Source organism: Pimephales promelas, chromosome 8, assembly GCF_988280905.1.
Source record: "Pimephales promelas chromosome 8, fPimPro1.hap1.1, whole genome shotgun sequence".
NCBI lineage: Eukaryota > Metazoa > Chordata > Actinopteri > Cypriniformes > Leuciscidae > Pimephales > Pimephales promelas.
Window position 1 is genome coordinate 31,265,509 of NC_142776.1, and position 24,711 is coordinate 31,290,219.

Genomic DNA, 24,711 nt, shown 5'->3' on the forward strand with positions numbered 1-24,711 from the left:
TTAACATTTAAAAAAGTTATAAATTGTCACTGTGTGATATTTTGATGGGCTGATATAGTAAAAAGTAAATTTGACAATTTTAAAGTAAATTCAAATTCCAGTGCGAGATAATTGCATTCTTGTTTTTAAATACATTGGAAGATGAGCGTTAAATTAGGATTATAAAGAAGCCAATCCAGTCAAACTGCACCAGACATAAGACTGTTAATGCTGTTACAGCATTTATGGACATACTCTTTGCTCGAAACGCCCCTATTGTGCTCCAAAACGATACCTTGGCACCTTACTGTGTTTTTGCAACATCCACAAAAACACAGCATCCTTACGGCTATAAATGATGTTTAGGTAGGCAGCTGACTGGATTTTGACGTCCAGGCATACTATTGCGCAACAGCTTGAACTGATCTACAACACCGGCAGTGACGTCGCAGTCGCCGCCATATTGAAATGTTTCCCCTGTCCTCTTCTTCACTGAGCTCAACAGCAGCCATCAGCTCTCGATTTTCAGTTGGAGACAGGGACAACAACACAGACATGGAGATAGACACTCTTCTGGAAGCTCTTAAAGGTACCTGGTTGTGTGTGTTGAGGTGGTCTGCGCGAGTTTAGAGAGGAGTTATATGTGCTTATAATGTGAGTTAGCTCATGTTAGCATGGCCTGTGGCTAAATGGCTTTTACTGTTTTTCGAGGTCTGTTGTGTGTTATGTACAGATTACATCCTCCTTCTTCATGACTTCTGTAATTTTTGTCTAAAAATGACGGGATTGTTAAGTAATATGTTAATAAACAAGACTATTTTTTGATAGAGATAACTAGTAACGTTAGTGGTGTGGGATGATAATAGGGTTGATTCAAGTGACGTTATATTACACACCGGTGTATCCTGGGTTAACTCTAAACTAGTGAATAACTTCATAATAAAGCCTGATTCTTTATCATTTTCCTTTTTTTATAGCGTGATTTTTGGGGCATTTATAATAATTTAAGTTGTACTCTCAACTCTACGCAAATAGCGTAATGTTAAATAATCATCTATCTTTTAATGTGTGTGTTTGTTTATAGTCGTATAATAGTGTAAATAGTTTTGGTGATTAAATTACATAAAGTTCACATTTATTGTATCGGTGTTAGCTCTTTTGTGAGTGTGTTAGGAAACGGATTTAATATTTTCTCATAATTTTCATGAAAGTTCAATGCTGGGCTGGTTATAACGTTAGTTATAGAAAGACTAGAAACCAGATGTTTAGGATACTTTTTCTCATAATTTTCATAAAAGACTATTACAGTTACTATTTATAGTGCTATAAAAAGTTTTTGAAAAGAAAATGCTGTCTAAATTTGAAACTTGTAGATAACCTAAACCTAGAAACTGGTGCAATCTTTTTGTGTTTTCTTTAGATTTTGACAAGAAGGCGAAGAAAGAAGCGTCTCCACCGTTGGACCAGTTTTTGTGCCATATTGCGAAGACTGGGGAAACCTTGTAAGTACCTCCAGATATCTGTGTGACAGAGGTGCACAGAAACCACAACTACCTTTGTGTGAACTGTTTTAGTGGTTTGTTTAAAATCATCACTGCTTTTCTGGGTAACACCACAAACTAGTGTACTACACCACAGCACTTTTGGTTTTGTTCCAAAACACACTGAACCTTGTCCTTATTGATTAGATCTGCTTTAGCACTCATTTCATGAACTAATTGTGAGTCGGATGCATATCGAGAGATTAAATGTATCTATGTCTCTGAAATACCTGCTTGGGATTGTTGCATTGAGTCGTGTGATGAAATATTTTTTGCATAATGACCTCTGAACTGTGTAGCTTTTTTTTTTTTATCCTGCATAGCCGTGCTAGTTTCATGTCTCTCTTATCAGCCTTGTATTTTCTCACATAATAAAACAATTTCAACTGAATTTTCAAATATGAAAATTTCCTGCTCATTATTTTACTTGCTGGCCGTATAATAGAGAATCATCACAGATGGATCTTGTGCCTTACAAAGTATAGTTGCGTGTGTGAGTTACTTATGCTCCATATTGTCACCTCTCCAGGGTGTCCTGGTCTCAGTTTAAAAGCTATTTCATATTCAAACTGGAGAAAGTAATGGAGGATTTCCAAGCATCGGCCCCAGAGCAACGAGGGCCTGCCAACCCAAACGTGGAGTCAATTCCCTTCGAAGAAATGAAGGAGAGAATTCTTAAGATTGTCGATGGATACAACGGGTTAGTAATACTCTTAATTAATTGCATTCTGTGGTGCTATCACCATTTTAGTTTTAGAAAAGCGTTGGGGTTTGTTCTTCTAATAAGTGTAAGCTGTTTTGAATAAAGAGCAAGCATGTCTCTTTACCCCAGAGCAAGTGTGCCATCTTCTGGCTGTTGAATATAACCAAGCCTACATCATTCCTTGTTATGTGTGTCAGGATAGACTGGAGAACATTTGCTACTAGTTCTCTGTGGTTTGTTGTGCATATTTCACCAGCTAATTCAAATATTATTCAAATATTTTTTTCTCTATCCAGGATCCCATTTACTATCCAGCGCTTGTGCGAGCTGCTCACGGAACCTAAGAGGAACTACACAGGAACAGAGAAGTTTCTCAGAGGGGTAGAGAAGGTCAGTATGTGATGCTTTATTCAGTTTAAGAACTAATAAGTCAAATACAAATGGTGCACTTAATACAAAATACTTTTGTCAGGTCAAGTCACTTTTACTTATAGAGTGCTTTTTACAATAGAGATTGTTTCAAACAGCTTTACAGTGATAACTGGAAAATAATTCAACAAAGTTTGTTTGGCTGTGCAGCAGATCTAGAAGAAAATAGCGTTTTAGTCCAGCTTAAGTTCAGTGATGGTTATTTTTGTTGTAAAAAAGTTATTAAAATATTTTAAATATATATAGATAGGACCATATATTAGCCGCTCTGGAGAAAACAGTGATGTCATTCAGCTCAGTTCAGTTCTTATATAATGGTGTCAATGCAGGCAGATCAATAATATTGTTGAATATTAAGTGTCCCCAACTAAGCAGGCCAAAGGCGACAGTGGCAAGAAACCAAAACTCAGGTGACAAAATGGAGGGGGGAAAAAAAACTTTTTCAGAATGGGGGTCAGGTCTCCTCTGCCAACGAAGGAACAGTTTATGATTCAGGCAGCATTACAGGTCAGAAGTCAGGTTGGATCAGAACATTCAGATTATTTATCCAGTTCCATCTGGTTTAAGATCGAAGTCATCACGCAGTATGGAGACGGGTTTGTTGAGGTTCAGTGCCACTGGCTGTCGTGTCGATGAGGACTTCACAGAGTAGAGTCTAGTTGAGGGATGCGTTGTGGTCGTGTCTAGGTGCAGGTCCACCATCTGGTCTGGATACGGCTTGATCCGGCTGTTTACATCATGCGTGTTGTGGTCATGTCTAGGCACAGGTCCACCATCTGATCTGGATACAGCCCGGATCCGGCTGACTTTGAGGCATCTTCTTCACCATGCTCTTATAGGGGTGACAGTCCCCGTATGTTCCCAGTATGTTTTTTTTGTATTTGCATTTTTATTGTAGTTTTGCTACTTTCCGTCTGAAGTCAGATGTGGGATATTATTACATGCTATCTCTGACTTCCATAAAGGTACTCTGTTGATTTCATGGTCGCTTGCATTTGGGTTGCAGTTGTGTGATTATCGATATAGAAATTTGTCTCTTCAATGTTTGCTAAATAGGTTTTATTTTAATGTGGAGGAACTTTGACACATTGATGTGTTTTATGTTATATTATCAATAAATGGTCCACATCTTGAAGAAATACAAGCAAAAAGTTTAACTTTTTATTTAATTTTTTTTTATTTTTGTAGGTTGTAAATATAGAGTTTGTTGCTTATGTTATGTGATACTGATTTTTTTCTCTCTCTCTCTCTCTCTTTGTCAGAATGTGATGGTGGTCAGTTGCATTTATCCTACATCTGAGTAAGTAATTACTGTTCAATAATAAAATCATAAAGCTGCTACATCTTAATTTGATCACCTGGATATCTTTAATTACTGTGGACAAATGAAGAGCTATTTTTGGCCTTTGTAGGAAAAATGGCTGCAGTAGTGTCAACAGAATGAATGGAGTCATGTTGCCAGGGAACACGTCTGCCTTTACAGAGAGGTTAGGAAAATTAGCTTAGGTCCAGTCATATAAAGACACCAGTCATAAAAACACTCAACTTGATTGTCCTGTATATTACAGGAAAGTGAATGGTCCAGGAACACCCAGACCATTAAACAGACAGAAACACTCCTTGGCCAGTTCGCTGGCCACAAACGGCCTTCCGGACAGTACAGAAAACAAAGAGACGAACTCATCACAAGGACATAGCAAAACAGCCAGGTAGTCAATGTTTCCCATCATATCTATCTATTCTTTCATGATTTTGTTTGTGTAAAATACTGATGGTTAAATCAATGAACATGTTCACTTATCTCTCACATGATGAATAATTAAACGGCTTGGGCTTCAGCAACCCAAAATGTCCTTTGCATTAGAGAAATACAGAATATATCTTTTGTGTTTCAGTGATGCATCTGTATCAGGCATTGGTGGACCTCTCAGCAGCTCTGTTAAAAACAAACACTTAGATGATGAGGAAGATGAAGGAATGGAAGAGGAGGAACATGAAGTAAAGAGACTCAAATTCAACGAGGATGGCAATGAAGAAGATGAGGATGAAGATGCAGACGAGCAGGTTGTCGAGAAACCCAGATCTACATCGTCCAAAAGCTCCTCAGATAAGTCGGAGGATGCCGAATCACCGTCATCCATGTTGCAGGGGGGGAGTGAAGAAGAGGAGGAAAGTAAACCTCATGGTTCAGTTGAACGCTCTGAGGACCAAGGTAGTGTAATCTGTTTCTCCACTTTTTGGGTTTTAACACGCTAAACAATGCTCTAATCCAATGTATTCTATTCTTTGCCAACCATAGAGCCTTCCAGCACACAGCCTGAGTGTCCCGCCGCAGATTCCAGAGAGGCTTTTACTGAGAGAGAGGTTCCTTGTGGCTCCGAGGACTCCTCAGAAGAGCCCAGTGATATGGACCAATCAGAGCAGAGAGCCCCGGCGGGTGTGGCCTCTAGCCCTGAGGTGAGGGAAGGGGAGGAGCCAAGCGAGCAGGTCAGCAGCAGTAGCACTGATGAAAATGCCTCTGGACCCACATCCAGCAGCAGTAGCGTGGAGTCGCCCACAGAGGGCGACTCTGGGTCAGGGGCCCTGGACTCAGAGGGCGCAGAGGAGGAGCCTATGGAGCAGGACTAAAAGCCTGCAGACTACTGCCCTAAACAATAACTGCGTTCTTTTGTGGAGATTAAAACGGCACACACTTAAGTGGCCTTCCACAAAGGCCATCAGAAGCAACACCCAGTCTACCACCATGCGCCTTTTGGTCGAGAGTCCACCTAACTTCTCCAACCTTCCCAAACGGACACTTTATGCAGATGTACATATGATTTTTATTGCTGAAGTCAAGGTTTTAAACTTAATTTTTTTTTTTTTTTTTTACAATTTCTTTCCTTTAATTTCATCCATGTCATCGGTTTCTGCCAGTCTGTCAAAGCGATTCGACTTAAGTTCTTTGGTGTCCAGTAATCACACTGTCGACTCTGACGCCACTAAATGGCATATTCATGGCTAAATACAAGTTAAAGTCTATTGATAATGATAAAGCTGTTGAAGTATTTCAGTTACTAAAGGAAATATTTTCAACAAGAGGATGTCGCTTGCCCATAGACTTGTATAATAAATGCGTTTCAGACACACAATATTTTGTTGTAAATGACAGCTTGTTGTTAAAGCTTAACTTGTATTTAACCATATTTTAGTCTTTGTTAAGGAGAACGTTTGATCTGCATCCAGTCTTGTTTCTAAGTTTAGGACACCTGCTAGGACGTGTCGTCTCTGCATTGGTGTATTAATATTTTAGTCACAGTGTCAAACATCAGGGCAGTGGAGTTAATCATCTTGCTCTTTCTGGAGAACCATAACTGGCTGCTTTTACAGTTATGTTCAAAGCAAATACAAGCCATAGCTATCTTTGTTCTGTTAAATAATTCAAGCCTAGCGTAACATTTCTTTCTGTTCCTTTGTGTGTAACTGACGGGATGTAAAATCTCTTTTCTCACACGCTACCACCTTCGCTTTTGTGTTATTGTGCAATCTGCGCTGCATTGAAGCTAAGTGGTTTATGTCAGGTACATTTACCTCTTGATTTAAACTGATTTGATGATTCACGTTAATTTATACCAACATTCTGATCTTGTTTTTGGCAGGTGGTTATTGAGTGCTCTGACTAGCTCAATTACAATGTCATTTGTGACAGTCCAACCCTGAGTTGTCCCACCGATAACAGCCGGCTGCCGTTTTGCAGCTGTGTGATTTTTGATATTTAGAATTTTTAAATTTCTGTAAACTAGTGTTTTGTAGAGCATTGTGTTCACGGCCTTTTGTGCATCCATGTATTTTTTTTGTTGGTGTATTACTGAATGCGTGTGGTTTTAATACAGTATTCAGATGAAGCAATAAATGTTATTGTTTTAAATGTTTGGAAGAGCCTTTCATTTCTTTGCCAACGTGTTCTCACGCTTTTTGGTCGGTAGGTGCTTGCTTACTGGTCCAATACAAAAGAGCCCTCCAAGTGTTCATGATACTCTAGTCTCTAGATATGACTTGGGTCCTTTCATCAGGCTTTTTTCACCTGTTTTATTGACTAAAAGAACATAACACAACTCTCCTCGCTCAGACTAAGTTTAATACTTAGTAAGCACCACAAACTAGTAGGGATGTTGTTCATAGAAGGATTACCATTACATAACGTCTCTTATTCTTTCATCCAGGCCTTTTCATAATCCTTAATCATGTTCCTCAAATGAATGCATGCTAATTCATTTTGCTGTTATTAAGCTCTTGCACAAATATTTCTGCTTCATTTCCCAAATACAAGTTTCCTTTTCTTATGTCACAGTCATATGCCTCTAACAGGCTCCTGCTGACTCGGAACAGAACAGAACTCGGATTTATCTGTGCTTGTATTGGCTGGATAATTTCAGAGGTTGTGTGTGCTACTGAAATTTACCCAGCCCTCTCGGAGGAAATAAAAAGTGGATTTTCTTAATCCTGCCATGATGCGCAGTGAGAGGTTACGTTTAACTGACGACTTCTGGTGTCTCTTGGGAAATAACCCTGCACGCTGTGGGACTAGAAACAAGTCTAAAGTGAATTAATTGTAATTTAAACCATGAGACTAGGGCCCAAGCTTAATAATAATGAAGTTGAGTGACTTTTAAGACATTTCTTGTGTTATGTGTACCAAAATGAGTACATCATACATCAGAGTATGTCAGCTAAAAGATGCTACTTCAAGCTTTAAAATATAATGTTTTGTATATAGGTGAAATCTGAAGTATGGCTGTATTATGCCTAGGTCATCTTTAACCCAAAATCAAAAGAAAAATATTTATTTAAATAGATATAAATGAATCTTATCTTTCAGACAACACTCAATTTTGGAACCTAAGTGTTTTTTTTTCTTATTGACATTTACCATAATACATACCATAAATTAACAATGTATTTGTAACATTAAGAGCTGTACATCAAACACTTAACTATTATTAGGACAAGCATCATACAAATAGGCTTCGTTTTCTTGTAAGCAATATATTTTCAATTTAAATATCTACTGGGTATGTTCTTGTGTGCTGACTCCCAGTCTCATTACTTGAGGATAAAGGGATAAGAGTTTAAACAACCGCAGTAATGTCATATTTGGATGAGAAAACAAACCATATGCTAAACATGATTTAATACACAAAATTTGCTCATTTCTAGCTCATGCATTGACTGGGATAATGTGAGAATTATTAACTTTCTCTTGCACTGTTTTAATTATTGGTCTGCCCCCATGTTATAACTCGAAATGAGATTTAATAACCTGTGATGTGCCTGTTATTTACAAAGCTTATTTACATAGTAAAAGACAGATGTCAGTCATAGTGTTAGTTAATGTCAATGGGTGGCAGCTGATGCACAGGGACAGGATATTGGTGGCGAGACACTGGAGTTTGATTCTAAGCTTTCCTTACAATGCAGCTCTGTAGAGCAACATCTGGTGTTCAACATTAAAAACAGTTGACCCCACTGCAAACCCGAATAATTTGGCAAAACTAAAATTTGAGGCAATCAGATACACAATTTAGTTTTTAAGTTAAGAAATTCAAAATTTTACATTTTATTTTGTACTCATACATTATTATTGTTTGTAACTTGAGAGTGATTTCATACATTTAACTTAAAATGATCATGTAATCTCAACTTAAATATTTTTAAACTAGCTTTAACTCGCTAATTCAGTAAATGTTAACTTGCTAATTTGTAACACAATAATTTACTCATCCAGCAATTGCTATGCTTTGCTAATGCTAAGGCAATATAGAATATTTAACATATATCTGTTCTCAAACCAATCTCATCACCATGATAACCCCTGAAATAAGCCCATGACAGACTTGCATTAACATTAAACAGAACTAAATCTCCTTGAGCATTTTCCCTTTAGAGTGCCATGGCAAAGCATGCAGGGAAATAGGAATCACAGCTCAGTTTCAGTTAAATTTAAGTTTGTCTAAATTAAAAGAAACAAGTTCATCCAACTCAAAACAATGAAACAATTCAGATTACTTAAAATGTGTAAATTTTATGAACTTGAAAGGAACAGAAAGCTCTAAATACTTCTAAAAGTTAATTAGTTTCATTTAAGTTAACCCTACTGAAACGAATTGGTTTATTTTGAGCATTAGGGTTTACAGCTCTTAATAATTCACACACTGGTGTCTTTGGTCCTGAAGTAGGAGACCGTCTCAGATCCTTCTGCATAACCAATCCAGCCAAGTCATAATTTGCAGTTACCATGAGGGCTTCATAAGAGGCATGTATAATTTTTTATCCCCAACAGAGGACGTGTTAAAAAGGTCTGAGACTGGGAGAAGACGAAAAGTGTTCAAAAGTTCGAAACTTTTTTTGTTAGAAATTGTTATATATATATATATATATATATATATATATATGCATTGGCTTAGTGAACTCAAGTTCAGCCTAGACTGCAATCCTAATTCATCATAATCCAGTTAATTCAAAAAAATCAAGTGCCATTTTTTTTCATTATATAGAATGTTTTACGAAGAAATGCCATCTTCTACACGTAAAACTGCTAACGGCAATCTCAAAATCTCTGTTTAGGTATGGAAGAACAAGAGCTTGACATTAGCAAACAAGTTTGAAGAATTTTAAACCCATCCTGTATAATTTCATTCCAAAATGAAAAGTAGCTTATGTCCTTCATGCGCATTATCACATTTTGGATTGACTAGAATCGGATCAGATTGGAAGGTCACTGCTTGGTCACTTTTCTCATTGCTGTAAACCTTCCCATGGTTCAAGCGTGGGTCAAGCCTCACCATGCACAATATCTGTGTCATCCAATAGAGGGTAGTGTTTAGTCTCCCAGCCAGACCTAACAGGTTTACCCCTCCCCAGAACGAGGAGACCGACTGACAGCCCCGGGGCTGTAGATATGGGATGCCATCGTCCTCTTTTCCACTTCCCCTTTATCCCTCTCCTTGGCATGAAGTCATGATGACAGCTCAAATGCTGTGGGCACCGTGTCCAATGCAAGCTGAGACTCGCACGTGACCATCAACTTAAAGAGCTGTATGTGAAAGCTGAAATGAGGGAGCAATTGCAAACTCTCAAGATTTTGTGAATTTTTAAACTTGGTTAAAGGCTAAAGGGTGTGTAGCCAGACTATAGTATAGACTAAGTAAAGTCTGTTAGATTTTACAATTGATCCTGGAAAAAATGTGTCATAAGCGGATAGTGGCGCGAAATGTGTTTACGTATGGCAGTTCTAGTGTTTATGCGATAGACATTTTAACCTCTTGCTGAAAATTCAGTTGTTTGAGCAGCATCATTACTTTTTTATAACATGTGGAGGGATGAGTTGTCAAGTGCAGTTCCCCAACAAAGCTTGAAGTCTTGGAATTGCCAGACTGTTGAAGAGGTGTGATGGAAAAAATACACTGTTCTCAAGCAAATGTTATTTGAACTGCCACTAACTTGTCAGACAGGCATTGAATAAGAACGTTCTGAACTTCATATCCAAGGCAGAGCCAATAGATGAGCTTTTAGTAAAGATATATCATTAAATGGAAAAAATAATTTACAAATCTTCCCATGTGTGCTATTTGTAATTTCTACTGAGACTTGAAATGAAGCTTGGCGAGAGATGAAGTTACAAGAAAATGGCTGCTTTCATATTGCAAAATGCATCTGACATCAGCTTTTTGCCATCTGTTTTCTCCACATAAACAGGTGAGAGAACATATTGAACACAGGCTGCCAAGCCCATTTTCTTGGCTCAACTCTTTACAGGGTAGTTACGAGATGAAATCGGTGGCAAAATGCCTGTCATGTAAAGTCCCCTGCCTTTTATGCATGGTCCTATTGTATAAACCCTTACGAAAAAGTACCATTGTAACCATAGTTTCTAAATAAATGAACGGGATCTTCCACAAGTAGAATATTTCTGAATCTTTTTTGTCATTATTTTGTGTCAATTGGTTGTACAGTTTTAAAGTTATACCAGATAACTGTAGTGACTTGTTTTAACAGAAGCTTGTTATCAAGTTACTTGGTGTAACCTTACACTTGGATTGAATTATTCTTTAGGGGAAAACCAACTTCAGCAAATAAATTTGAGTTTATATACAGCACAGATTCTATGCAATGTATTATAGCCCGACCGATAAAGGATTTTGAAGGCCGATACAGATACAAATATTTTTGGGTTTTAAAATCCGACATTCCGATATATCGGCCAATATTTTATTTATTTGTTTATTTTTTGTCATGCTTATTTGAGTTAAGAGAACTGATGGGGGTGTTTTTTAATTGTTATTCAAGCAATGTATGTATCGTGACCAACTCAACGAGTGTTGCCAACAGGAACGGTGTAGAGTCCCCCCTTGTGGACAAACTATAACTCCAACACTCATGACATGGTTCAAGCATGTTTCGTCCATTTTTATTTTATTTTCGAAATATTCATTTATCGGCCATTATAACTGCCGATACCGATAGTTTGGAAAATGTCTAATATCGGCCGATAGTATCGGTCTACCGATATATCGGTCTGGCTCTACAATGTATTGATTTTTGTCAGTATTTGTCAGGGCACAATCTATTGGGGTTTGACTCTCACAAAGCAAACTGTCATTTGGCAGCACTAGCAAATTTATCTTGACTTATTTTTTTTGTTGTTGTTTATGTACTGGCCCGATATGTTTTGCAACAGAAATTGTTTGCAGCTGGTTACATCTGGTAAATGGGATATCTTGTTATTAATATCCATTTGGCGTCTTGATTAAAATGCGCACTTTAACTTGTTGTAATATACAAAGTTCTGTCATGAAACTTTAGACGACACAGGCTTACAGGTCCTTCCAATCACATTGTTCTCAGTAGAGCACAGCTGATTGGTTCATGCTGTATCAGTAACTTGTAACACATTTTTTAGTTTATGAAAGTACACTTTTAAGTATACTCTCATTAGACTTCAAGTTTCTAGTTTAGTAGTTTTATAGTGGACTATAGTATAAAGTATAAACTGAAATATACTTGTAAGTTTTGTTATTTGAACTTAACATCATAGTTTACTATTTTTACATATTATTTTTTCACTTCATGTATACTACTAAGTTCCTTTTTAGGTATTAATTTTTATTTATACCTTAAAATTGACTCTCTTCCCTGTGGTATTTTTTTTATGTTGTCAGTGTTTTTGATCATATTCACTAAACTTTTATGGTCCTCAGAATAATTTGTTTAATAAATATCTGAACATGTATTATAGCAAAACAAAAAAAAAAACATTTGTGTTGAGCCATTTCAATTCATTTTTGTTGTTTGATTTGATCAAATTGCTGAAATTGCTAATAAACCTTATTTGCAATTGAGGTTGAATAGTTTTGAGGAAAACTGTAAGTCAATACATGGATGTGTAATTTTTAGTATATTTCTGAGAAGTACATAAAAAGTAGACTGAAAGTATTTTTTCCTTTTTTTTAGTCTATTAGCAGGCATTTTAGGCTAATAGCACACTTGAATAAACTTCTTCTTTGTAAGGGTTTAGCCTTCGCATAGTCTAACACTACCTTTCAAACATACAACTAATTTCATATTTTGCCATACGCTCTGGCTAATTATTCAGCTTAGCATTAAGATCTAGCCCTGCTTCAGACAGCTGGTGGCTAATTCTGAGTAATACACACATTGATTGGCATCATTACTGGGTTCGTGGGTTTGTGGCCTCTGTTGGAGTATTGCAGTCTAATGAAGTGCTTTAATTGACTCGTGTGGAGGATGTTCCATCATCGCTCCATTTATAGATGTACCCTCGGCCTCTCAGGCTAATAGGAGCTGAGGGCCTGGTTTACTACACAGCTAGGCTTTTAGCAGCCATTTTGCGCAGGGAATGCTGCTTTTTGCAAAAGGCTATTAAAAGTGTCAATGGGAGACTAATAAAGGGGCATTTTGAGCAATTTTATCCCTGATATAACAGGATAAAAGGTGCATGTCTCTGGGTGTATTTTCATGAGGACTTTAGAAATGGTGTTGAACATTTTGTTGTGTGTTTGTGCAACATACAACATATATAATAGATATGTAAAAAATTGCTTTTTAAAGTCAAATGCCCATTTAGTTTTTCTTTTCTTTTTTGGTCTGTTTTACAATCATTCGTCTTAGAAATCGTAGAAAAGTAACAGCAAACCACTCGGGATGAAAAAGAGATGTCAAGGTCCACAGCAAGTCAATCGACTGATCTTGACATCCAATTTGAGCATGTGCAATAGTTAGAGCTGATTATTGCAACGAGTGCACAATCATGTGGACAAGTTTTTGAATCGTTCATGCATTCAATCAATTTCCCAGTGTGATTGCATAGTGGCTCATGCCGACTAAACAAGCTACATCACCATTACAGCTAAATGTGAAATAGCAGATTCATCATAATAGAGGTTGGCGGGTATTAAATGACCTGACAAGTGAAAACCAATAAAATCAATAACGTCTAAATACAGTGAGTGGATTGATTTCGAGAAAGCTAGTGGATTTAGGGCTTGTGCTGCTGTTAAGCTGGTCTATGAACCGCTGTGTTGCCATCAGCACTGCATCATCCCCCGAGGGAGCTATTATTAGTTCTGATGGTCAATAAACCAAATCTCCCATGACATATAATGTGTGAGTGACTCAGATGCATCCTCCAGAAGTCTCTAGTGTGAAGATATTTCTTAATAACATGAAATAAATAACTCAGGCAGATATTTTAAAACAATGTATTTTACCCCCAGTTTCACAGACAAGGCTTTAGCCAAGTCCCAGACTAAAAATGCGTTTTTGAGTTGTTTTAACTGAAAGCAACCATGGCACATCTTAAAATGTTTGAATAAAGCGCAAAAACAAAATCTAGGTTTTAGCAAACAGCACGAAATCATCCAGTAGCAAGTGCTCAAACTGGTCTTGCTCTTTCAAAGGCAAAACATTCCACCGAATCCTTAGAATTCCATTCTTTCCCAACACATTCAAAGGCAGTAAATCTACAACACTTTCAATCTAACACACGAAAAGAGGGGTAGTAAATTAAATGAGATGCAATGCAACACCACATTGTTACACTGTCAAAGACCTTTTAACATAAGTCACTTTTTTGTAGCAGTAAGGGCATTCAGCATGTTTTCTTCCATTTAAAGCATCTTGTATCGATTTAAAACATTTGGCAATTTTGGAAACTTCATGCTAGTGACTTTTATCTGCCGTATTTATTTTGGATTCCATTATTTTACCCATCACTAAATTTAAATTAAATGGGTAACATCATCATATAATATATTGACTTGCTGACTTGCTTAACAAAACTAAAATTTGTTTGGCACAGCTCATCAAAACTCAATTATGGCCCACCAAGGCGTGCATAAGTCATTTGCAATGGGGGAAAAAAATCTAAAGGATCTAAGGTAAAATTCTTATTGCAACACAATGGAAAGGCATATTAAGCACTGTTCCTTTGAGGTTCATCATGATGTTTAGCTTCTCAAAGAGAGGGAGAATGTTGAAGAAACAAGTCTTGGATCGATGCCTCGAGGCAACATGATGGAAGAACGCCGTACAGTTACTGCCAGGGGAGAGCAGAGCGACTCTCACCTCATTGACAGTTCCGACACAACAGTGCCTATGGCAGACAACAGTGACAGGAACACCAGGAGGTTGAGTGTAACGTTTATATTGCACAGCACTTGTTTCACCACTGCTCTCACTTCCAATATTTTGATGTTGACCAACAGGTGTGGAAAAGTGTAAATGCAAAGAGAATACTAAGGGCTGCGCACCTGTTCAATAATGTAATTATCTAATCAACCAATCACATGGCAGTTGCTTCAATGCATTTAGGGGTGTGGTCCTGGTCAAGACAATCTCTTGAACTTTAAACTGAATGTCAGAATGGGAAAGAAAGGTGATTTAAGCAATTTTGAGCGTGGCAAAGGGAAAAACATGAACATTGAGCGTGAAAAGGGAAAAACATCTAGTATGCCGCAATCCTGTGGGCAAAAATGCCTTGTTGATGCTAGAGATCAGAGGAGAATGGGCCGACTGATTCAAGCTGATAGAAGAGCAACATTGACTGAAATAACACCTCGTTACAACCGAGGTATGCAGCAAAGCATTTGTGAAGGAACAACATGCACAATCTTGAGGCGGATGGGCTACAACAGCAGAAGACCCCACTGGGTACCACTCATCTCCACTACAGATAGGAAAAAGAGGCTACAATTTGCAAGAGCTCACCAAAATTGGACAGTCTGGTCAAATGAAACACTTTAGGCCCCTTAGTGCCAATTGGGCATCATTTAAATGCCACGGCCTACCTGAGCATTGTTTCTGACCCTGTCCATCCCTTTATGGCCACCATGTACCCATCCTCTGATGGCTTCTTCCAGCATTTCAAATTGGTTTCTTGAACATGACAAAGAGTTTACTGTACTAAAATGGGCATCTTTGGGATGTGGTGGAACAGGAGCTTCGTTCCCTGGATGTGCATCCAACAATTCAACTGCAAGATGCTATCCTATCAATATGGGCCAACATTTCTAAAGATTGCTTTCAGCACCTTGATGAATCAATGCCAAGTAATGCATTAAGTAATGTTAGAAAATAAGACCTTATCGTAAAGTGTTACTAGTATTTTTTTTTTCTCAATGATGTGCTGATTTAATAGGCCTTTTTAATGATGGGATCATGGGAATAGAGCTCTTCTGCAGCCCTATACGGAAAAGTGCGCTATGAGTTACTGCAATACTAAGCCATAAACAACATGGCTAAACAGACCTTTGAACCCAACAAGTCCATGCTAAGTTCAAGGGTCAGGTGACTAGTGAGGGTAAATTTTGTTTGCGGTCATGCACAGGGTCAAGGCCATTATTCACCATTTGTATGTTCTCAAAACAAATACATGAATTGCATATTTTCTAAATCGGCCTCATTTTAATTTAGGACTGCTGTAAAAGTCACAACAGCATTTGAGATATAATATATTGCAACAAAACCATCATCCGCCAGGCAAACAAAAAAATGAACTGTGATGCTTGTGTTGATTTCTTGCTTTTGAAACCACTGCCATTCATTCCCTGTAGTCAAATGGGAGAAAGCATTCTGTGACAAATAGGCTGTTGCATAAATGCAATGCATCTCTATTGAGCGCAATTCCCCAAAGTACTTATCTCAAACAACGCTAAATAAATTGGTGGCAGGCATGTTTCTTCAAAATGAGAATCAAAGTGATTAAATTACCATCAACCCTATCATATTTTTCAAAGTCTGTCATCATAGTCAATATATCTTCTCATTAAAACACAGAAACAAACACCAGATTTCACTTTATGTTGGATGTGCTGCTGTAGGCTACAGCGGTCCTCCACATTTCCCAGTGTTCAAATCACTGGTCTAATTGTGTCTACTGCCCAGACTCAGGTTTTTTTTTTTTTTTTCAGCTGATAGAGTGACAGATCTGTGTTTGAAGACAGAAAGATGTGTTTTGCGGTAGGTGGTATGCGATACGGAACCGTTGCCACTGAAACTGCATTAACGACTCAAGGCCTGTGAAGCGACGACTCAACGCCGTCAAAATGTTATGCGTAGCGTATGCCCTAAATTATTATATGAATAACTAAATGTATTTTTCCATGTACATTTCTGAAATGCACTTTCTGTAATGCTGCTTTAATGGGGTTATGAACTGGCTTTTTAAATTTTATTATATTGTTTTCTGAGGTGAACTTATGACGTTCGCTTGGTTTTTGCATTCAAAAACATAAAAATGAATAACTAATAAGCTATGTCCAACCCTAGCTTTGAGACCAGTTCAGAAACACACGGATTTTATCATGGGAATTTCGCACTGAACTGAAGACTCGGAAGTAAACGCCCTGCTGTGCGTGGATAACAGTTTTGCATATTATAATGAGTTTTTCAACTTACCTCGTCGGTGGACGTGGGGAAAACTGTTTTGAAAACGTCCAATGTTGTAAAATGGCAACGGGAATGATTCACCCATACATGTTCGACCCAAAGTCTGTGTGTTGCACAATTCCTGTCAGATCCAGATGGCACAGAACTGTTCGGTCTGCAAATCCAGTCTTGTTTACAAAACAATCCTCAGTGAAATGAACAGACGGTTTTACCCTCATCAGCTGGAGTGGAAGGTCATTAAAAATAGTTTATCCATGCAGTCCTATTGGAATCCAGAGGAAGCAGCGACTGTCTTCCACAACCAGCCATCGATCCGGGTTGTCATCACGAGGTAGGCCTATGTTAGTGTTCAGCTATGCGTGTAATGCTCGAATCGGTGGGCGGAGCTAAGCCAGCCGTGTTGAACTAGGAGTTCTGCTGGGGTGGTGTTTTAACCTCTTTGACGTCATAGTTTCCCACTTTTAAAAATGAGTCGTTTGCTGGGGCTGGTGTCAATCTTCTTTTACTGTCTATGGTGTCTATTGACTCTATGCACGATCGCTTCCGGGTTTGTCTCAGCACGCCCAGTTACATCCGGTGCTGAGTCAGAAGCCGGTTTTTTTTTTTTTTTTGCGTTAGGTGGAGATAGTGTCAAATTACACTCGCCATTTACAAAAACTTTATGCGGTTAACATCATAGACAGTAAGGTTAACATGAATGATGCTAACAACACTGTGAAGTGAGAAAACACTGTGAACAAAAAAGAGAAGTTATTTAAATTATATATTAATATCAACAACTTTGAGGGTGAGTATATTCTCTCATATTGTGCGAAATCCGACTAGCGAATCAGTTTCTAAAATTGTTGGAAATTGTAGGAAAACTTCCAACAGAACCACATTTGTTTCTTTTTGAGTCTGTTTTTTTATTTGTTCATTCTGAACTAGTTCTTTGGTTCATTAACCCATCTAGTCTACATGCTCATTGTCTCATTCAGTCTTACTTCAAATGTGCTTCTTGCACCATCAACCCAGAATCGATTCGATTCAGTGAATTATTCTTATATTTTTAATCAAATAAATAGTTTTTGTATCCCCCAGCACACCAAGTTTATCAGAAATATATGAAAACTATGGAAGAATGGGTGCTCACATAAAAAATAAGAGATATTTGAATGTGTGACTAGGTATTATTCTCCATTTCTTTGAATTGAGATTCTGAAATTGTCTCTTGCATTCCTCTACCAATGCACTCTGGGAATTACACATAAACTCTTGTCCTATACCACACGTTTCAACTGATTGAAGTGTTTCAGTACATTGACAGCTGAACATTGATTGCTTTTTTATAAACTAGGCTACATCATCTTAAACATAATGAGATGTCTCTATTCAGAATTCATGGATCTGGTGAAACACAGTCCTGTTGAGGAGGTTTAATTGAATTGGGTGCATACTTCATGTTTTCTCTGACATCATCTTGTTGGAGTGTCCGTGGGAGTTTTATATGATGAATGATCAGATTGGACTCTACATTCCTGCTATCACTCATTGTTATGTCTGATGCCATTTCACCTGCATAATATGAGAAATGATATACGGTTTATGGCATCATATAACATACATGTTTTTATTTTTATTCTTCTGATATGCCTGGTCCTGTGTGCTGTGTTGATGACATTGCATTCAATGTAGGTATATTTGCCAACAAAGCTTGCAAAAGTCAAATAATTAACAAACAAATGTAAACCAAACATGCAACAAGGGCAGTTGCCTACGGCAATGTAAAAATGAGTAGGCTTAAGTTAATTAACATTCACTTCGTTTTCACATTTTCATCTTGTAGCCTACCGTGACCTTTTTAGGACTTGGAGAACTGTGAAACAGAAAACCCTAGGGTTTGAAACGTGAACAAGCTGTTCATTTTAATGGAAAAATTACCAATTACTCAGGGTCGAATGTTTTTTTAATTGATGTATATTATAAAAAGAATAGTTCTGACTTTCTGATAGGACCAAGTTTGAAGCGGTTGTAAATAAACACACTTATGACATCATTCTATATAGCACTATTAATGCGCCAAGTTGATGTTGCTTTTTAACCTAAATGTATAGTACTAAGTGGTGACTAACACAATGTGACAATATTCAATGACAAGTGTGCATTTTTAGCCTATGGTCCAGTGTGTTGAGAGCGAAAATGGGGTGGCGAGACGCAGTAAATAACAAACAGCCAATTAGAATAATTCTCTCCGTTTGCACGTGGTCACGCTCTATGTTCTACATCTGTGATTGCATAACCATAAACTGCTTAGACGAGTCAGCTAAATCATATCTTTTTTTTTTCTTCAAGACTGGTCACAACAAATGGTGGTTGCCTCCTCAATACAGTGCCTTACAGTGATTTTACCACAGTTTAAAGTGCTAAAACAAAGCAATAAGCTCACTATTGACGATTTTCCAAACGGAGAAGGCCCATTCGGGTTCATTCTCATTCTTAACACTAAACCCATCCCGCCAGACGGTTTCCTCTCACAAAGCTAAACAAGAGCCAAGGACGCAAACAGTGGTCTTATCGGTCAACAGCCGATTTACTCTAGAGCTTCCCCTTTTATTTTGCTGTGGCATTTAGACAAATGAGAGGAGCTCCAAAACTAACAGCGGAGGACGGCTGGCCGTATCACACACTGCCCACCTTCATTCATTACCAATATAAAAACAAACCAGAGAGTGTGATCAAAGCAATCTCCTCTTCGCCCCTCTTCCTGGCCCGGAAAGGGAACAACTCGGAATTGATTGCTGTTGCTTCTTTTTGTTTGTCTTTGCATAGAACGCTGTTATCTCCTATTAAAAGAGTGTGTGTGAAGAGATCTCTGTGGACATAAATCACATAAGCAGCCCTCGTTTAGGCAAGCAGAAAGGCAATCAATTACATACAAGCAGACAGAGAGGAGGAGGGTGACAGCATGTTCCTTTCCTCCCTTATTAACATAATTATTCCCTTAACGTTTGCACAAAGATACACAATGGTATGGTCTTTTTTGTAGATTACAAATATATACAGCCTACTGTACACAGAAAGAGACATATAAGTGGCTTTGATACTTAAAACCCTCATAACTATGGTTGTGTATTAACAAAGTCTTTAGATAATACTGTGGTAAAACATTAATGCCTAAAAAGCCTATTTGCTCCATACACATTGACCTCACAAAGAATACACTTAAGCCATTAGAAAATAGACAATAAAATATGTGTCACTTATTGATGGCAAGATGGCACACCTTTCAAGCCAAACACACACACGGATGAAGATACATTTTAATATAAATATATTTGTAAACTTTCTGACTGTCAAACCTTGTGAAACATGTTCAATATAGTTAATTTATATAATATAATCAGCTTTCTGAACTTCATCCCTCCACTAAAAAGACTTTTTAGGAACAGAAGTCCGCACCGCTCGCTGCAGCTGTGGCATCGCAGACCTTTCAGTGTGATTGTAATGACATAGAGGTCTGTTCACTGACCTGAGCTCTACGTTTCAGAGCTACACACAGCTGGGGACAGATAAGCAGAAACAGGGGCTTGGCTGGGTCAGTGGCCCTGAGGTCGAGTGGTCACTGAAGTGTGGACATCATCCACCCATAACCCCCCTAACAGACTTCGACACCAACAGAAACTCACACATATCTGCAGAACCCTTCAAAAAAGTTCACAACAATATTTTGAAAGCTCATCAAATATAAAACAATAATTTATTATTTCTCTCATTTTACAAGACACCAAATTGCATTTCTAACTAATGATTTATTAAACTGTATTATCTTGCTGTAATAGAATGGAAACCTATACAAAAGGCTTTTTGTCTACAACAAACATTGATATCAACAATAATACGAACAGATTTAGATTTTAATAAATGGTTTCACTTTGATGCATGTTTAATGTAACAGTAGCTGAGTGAAGTATGAACTTTAGGAATAACAGCACCTCTTCTTTAAAATCAGTAAAGCAAAGTTATCGTTTTTGTCGTAAAACCCTGTCATAATGACGGCAAAGCATATAATGACACATGTCAAATATTCTGTGATGACCATGAAGCTAAATATCTGCATTACTTTAATAAGCAATATGTATGCATAAAAAAGTACAATACTGCTGACTGTTAGTTACTTGTTGGAAGAACAAAAAATGCTGATGGTTGTTTATGGTCTTTGTATTGATTTCCAAAACGTTTAAAGAATGGTCATGGATCAGTTCCTTAACATATTTCAAACCACAAGCTCAATATAGAAACGAACAGAGCAAATAAGAAATCATTTGTATAAATCCATCGTCCTATTCAATCTCAGAGACTCTCATTGTACCTTCTCTTGGCAAATGGCAAAGTTCCTTCAGACAAGGCATTCATATTTCCTATTTACAAATGTTGCCGCATTGAACGAGGCAGGATTGTCTACCCCAATCGGTAGTGTCCTATGTACAGAACGTTACAGAGCCTACACCGTGGTCACTGACAGTAGGGAGTTGTACACTCGTGTCCCATCGGGGGACTTTGTACCATGGGTCAACAGTTCCTGGATAGTCATCCAATTGTCGAAAATTTTCTTGTTCCGCTTCTTCATCATCTTTTTGTGACTCAGTTCAATGATGTTGAGCTCCTTCTTGTCTTCAGCGCTGCCTCCTTGATCCTTCAGACAGTCAATTCGGCTCTGCTTCATAAACTCCCTGCGCTGGCGCTGCTCTTTGGCACGAACGGCGTGTTGCTTGCGCTCCTCTTTGCTCCAGTAGCGACCCATCTTCATTTCGCTGATGGCATCGTCATCTGTAGTCATCCCGCTGCGCTCTTCCCGGATCCGTAAGGCTCGCTCTTTCAGGAGCTTGTCCCGGACGGGCCGCTTGGTAATGTAGCGTGTACCATCACTCCGGATCTTCACTTTCCATTCCATCTTGGGTCCCAAGTCAGCAGAAGCGACGGGGTCCCGGCACATGCTGACTAGGCTCATCTGGCTTTGGGCGTACTCCACTGATTTTTGCTGGATCAGTTGCATGTAGCTCTGGTAGTGTTGGGCGTGGGCTGGGATGTGTGCGTGTTTGTAGGGCGATTGGGGCTGGGCATGGCGACCTACTTTGCGCTCTCGGACTTCAGGCTGGATTCCAGCTTCCGACTCTTTCAATAAGGCTGGGCGACCCCTGCTGGGGCTGCAAGCCTCTTGGACGGGTGATAGCAAAGGCTTAAGAATTCTGCTGCCACCCGATGTACCGCTACTTGCCCCTGCCTCCGCCTGATTTTCATTTCCACGCCGCAAGGAGTTGTCCGGGGAGAGCTCTAGAGTGAGTGGCGTGCTACGGCAACTTTCTCCTGTGTTGTATGCGCTGGAGCTGTCCTTGTCTGACTTTTCTGGGAGTTCGCTGATGTCCGCCAGCTCGTGGCGCCTTGCATCCACGCTCGTGTTGTAGTTGCGGAAGCCGCTGTTGTGCAGCATCCAGGACTGTTCACGGCACTGCTCGCGCAACTGCTGCATGCGGTGCGCTCGGACTATGCTCAGGCACTCAAGCTCAATGCTGCGGAGCTCCTCATTCAGAAGCTCCAGCTCTTTGTCGACGCCCTCCTCGCCGACGCCACCCTGTCCTCCACCTACACCGCCACTAGGCCAGAACAAGCTCTGCTCTGGTGTACCACTGCTGCCTGTGCTCTGTATCTGGCACTTGAGCTCCAAAAGCTCACGAAACCGTTCACATTCGTCAGCAGGAAAGTCACCCAAGAAGTCTGCGTCCCCATAGTCTGCGGAAATGAAAGACTCGCTGCTGAAGGGGAGGTCGCCACTACCTAGGGTGTCCTGACTGTATGCGAGCCTGCGCCGGCTGCCTAGCGTGGTGGAGGCGCTGGTTTGGTCGTCTGCAAGGTTCTCCTGCTCAGAACTCTCATCGTTACGAGTGCTGTCGTCAGTGCGGCCCACTCCACTGTCCTTCTCATGGTGGTGGGAGAGCAGCGTGGCGGTGTCTGTTGTACCTCCATCTTCCTCGTGCTTCTTCTGAAAGAAAACAAGTCAGGGAATGTCATTACTCTGATTTGTGTAACTACATACTGCAAATATGATGAATTTTAAACATTAATAATTATCAGTTATGATATCAAATATATCCATATTGGTGCATCCCCATCAAAACATGTCTTGTGCATACACTGCCTGCCGCAATGATTGGGTCATTATTGCAGTGGTTTGGCAACAGTTCTTCAATCCCTAATTGATGGAGTGTGTAGCTTTACATTTCTTAAAGCTGCAGTCCGTACTTTTTCCTCTTTGTCGCCATCTCTGTTCGAAATCTGCAATTGCAGTTATTCGCGGAATTAACAACCTTTACGTGGGTTGTGCCTCGGCATGGCACAGCGTGGATGAATCCAATGTTTTGAGGAGAACGTGCAGCTGTCACTCGCCGCGCCGAACTTAGGCGAACTGGCAAAGTTTCTAAGGCATACATATTATAAGAGTGGGATACATATAAGAGTAAGCAAGAGTCATTAATTTCTGTTTGGAATGAATCAATGCACTTTAGTGCTTACATTACAAAATTTAAAGCAGCCATTTGAGATCTGACACCTCCACATTGGCCACATGTAAATTTCACGGTCAACTTCAGATCGAGTCACCTGAAACAGATGTTAATACAAGTCCTGCCTTTCCTGCTTTATCTCCTACTCAGTGACGGACACAGAATTTATGATTGATATGTTAGATGTCATGCAATGACATGCTGATATATGATTGACTGATATGCCTCCTGACAGACTCCATGAGTGACTTTGTGATGGATTTACTGTACCTGCTGGAGCATGCTTGCGGTGAACTGCATCGCCTGATGGTGTTGTTGCTCCAACATATCCATGTGGAGGTCATCCAGGTAGTCGTTTCTGTCATCATCCATCCAGCCTTCATCCAGCTAAAACAACAAGGATAGGAGATCAGCTATCAGCTGTCCTTGAAAGTTGGTGAACAGCATGTATGTCTGTAGGGTATCTTGGGTCTCTGACCTGTATCTCCGGTCTAGCCAATAGCAGGCACACATTTGGGTGTTCTTCACTGGTTAAAAGAGCCACTGCTTCCTCACGGTTCTGGATCTCAATGCCATTGATCTGAATTGCGAAGTGGAGATTTTTTTTAGACAATGCATGAATATGATGGAATAAGATGAATGACATATATTAGATAAAGCAAACCTGGATGATTCGATCTCCCTCTCGAATTCGTCCATCTCTTGCCGCAATGCTGTTCGGATCAATCTGGACAATGAGGAAAAGTGGTGACCGATAAAAAAAGTGATTCATAGTTGAAACCACAGATGTTTTAAAGAACATGCCTCAGACATTCCCAATCACAAATATAGCTATTTTCATGATACAACTCACCTCACTGACATAGATCCCCGTCTCATCCTCATCATCGGTCCTGTAGCACACAGTAAACCCCAATTTATCCTGGACATTAGTTCTGTATAAATCCACTTCCTGAAAGAAGAAAGTGATATTTCAATGCATGGAAAAATAGAAGTCATTTGAAAGCTGACTTGTCGAACAGTGTAAACAAAGCAGTTTAATCAGAAAATGTAAACAATCTGTTGTCTTTATCTACACATTTGAATTATTTGCCCAGTTTAAAGAGTGCTGCGACAGACAACATACTGCCACAAACATGTACATTAACAGAGACTCGTTCATCTTGTGTCAACACCTGTAATCTACAAGATACATATGGAGATCATAGCTCTCATGGGGCTGGTATCACAGCAGACATGAAGGAAGAGGGTGAATGAAGCTGTTATTGAGGAATCAAAAAAATCCCCTGTAATCTACTACACCAAACAACAAATGCTCCACCATCAGTCTTCGTCAATGTAAATAGGCGACTCACATGAATACACGCCTAGTGTTAAAAAATGTAGGGTTGGTTTGATGAATTTGATGAAAAATGTAAGGTTTTTAAGTTTTTTTTCATATGATAATCCTGAGAATAAGACTTTTTTGTATTGTGGTAATGATAATAGGTGGTAGAAATGTCACAATGTAAAAAAAAATTCATGGTCCTAAACATAGACTTAATTAGTTTTTAGATATAGCTGAATATATATATATATA

At 39.0% G+C, this 24,711-nt stretch overlaps 2 protein-coding genes across 2 annotated transcripts in view; one reads left to right on the forward strand and one right to left on the reverse strand.

The window, feature by feature from the left end:
* Positions 1–411: 411 nt before the first annotated feature.
* Positions 412–5,521, forward strand: ppp4r2b (protein phosphatase 4, regulatory subunit 2b). The gene is made up of 9 exons (XM_039664793.2): positions 412–568; positions 1,400–1,481; positions 2,050–2,220; positions 2,520–2,613; positions 3,915–3,952; positions 4,065–4,139; positions 4,221–4,361; positions 4,548–4,864; positions 4,952–5,521. The coding sequence occupies exons 1-9, from the start codon at positions 448–450 to the stop codon at positions 5,278–5,280; spliced, it is 1,368 nt and encodes a 455-aa protein (XP_039520727.2). The 5' UTR covers positions 412–447; the 3' UTR covers positions 5,281–5,521.
* A 14,792-nt stretch (positions 5,522–20,313) lies between these two features.
* Positions 20,314–24,711, reverse strand: part of pdzrn3b (PDZ domain containing RING finger 3b) — a 90,963-nt gene continuing 86,565 nt past the window's right edge. Inside the window, exons 6-10 of the mRNA XM_039664794.2 lie at positions 23,986–24,084; positions 23,797–23,859; positions 23,611–23,712; positions 23,403–23,519; positions 20,314–22,612 (exon numbers count right to left, since the gene is read on the reverse strand). Coding sequence (XP_039520728.2) covers positions 21,077–22,612; positions 23,403–23,519; positions 23,611–23,712; positions 23,797–23,859; positions 23,986–24,084 — 1,917 coding nt within the window. The 3' untranslated portion in view covers positions 20,314–21,076. The remainder of the gene's footprint in view (positions 22,613–23,402; positions 23,520–23,610; positions 23,713–23,796; positions 23,860–23,985; positions 24,085–24,711) is intronic.

Coding starts and splice junctions, on each gene's coding strand:
- ppp4r2b (XM_039664793.2), top strand. CDS start 448: ATGTTTCCCCTGTCCTCTTCTTCACTGAGCTCAACAGCAGCCATCAGC. Junction 569..1,399: donor TCTTCTGGAAGCTCTTAAAG/GTACCTGGTTGT, acceptor TGTTTTCTTTAG/ATTTTGACAAGAAGGCGAAG. Junction 2,221..2,519: donor ATTGTCGATGGATACAACGG/GTTAGTAATACT, acceptor TTCTCTATCCAG/GATCCCATTTACTATCCAGC.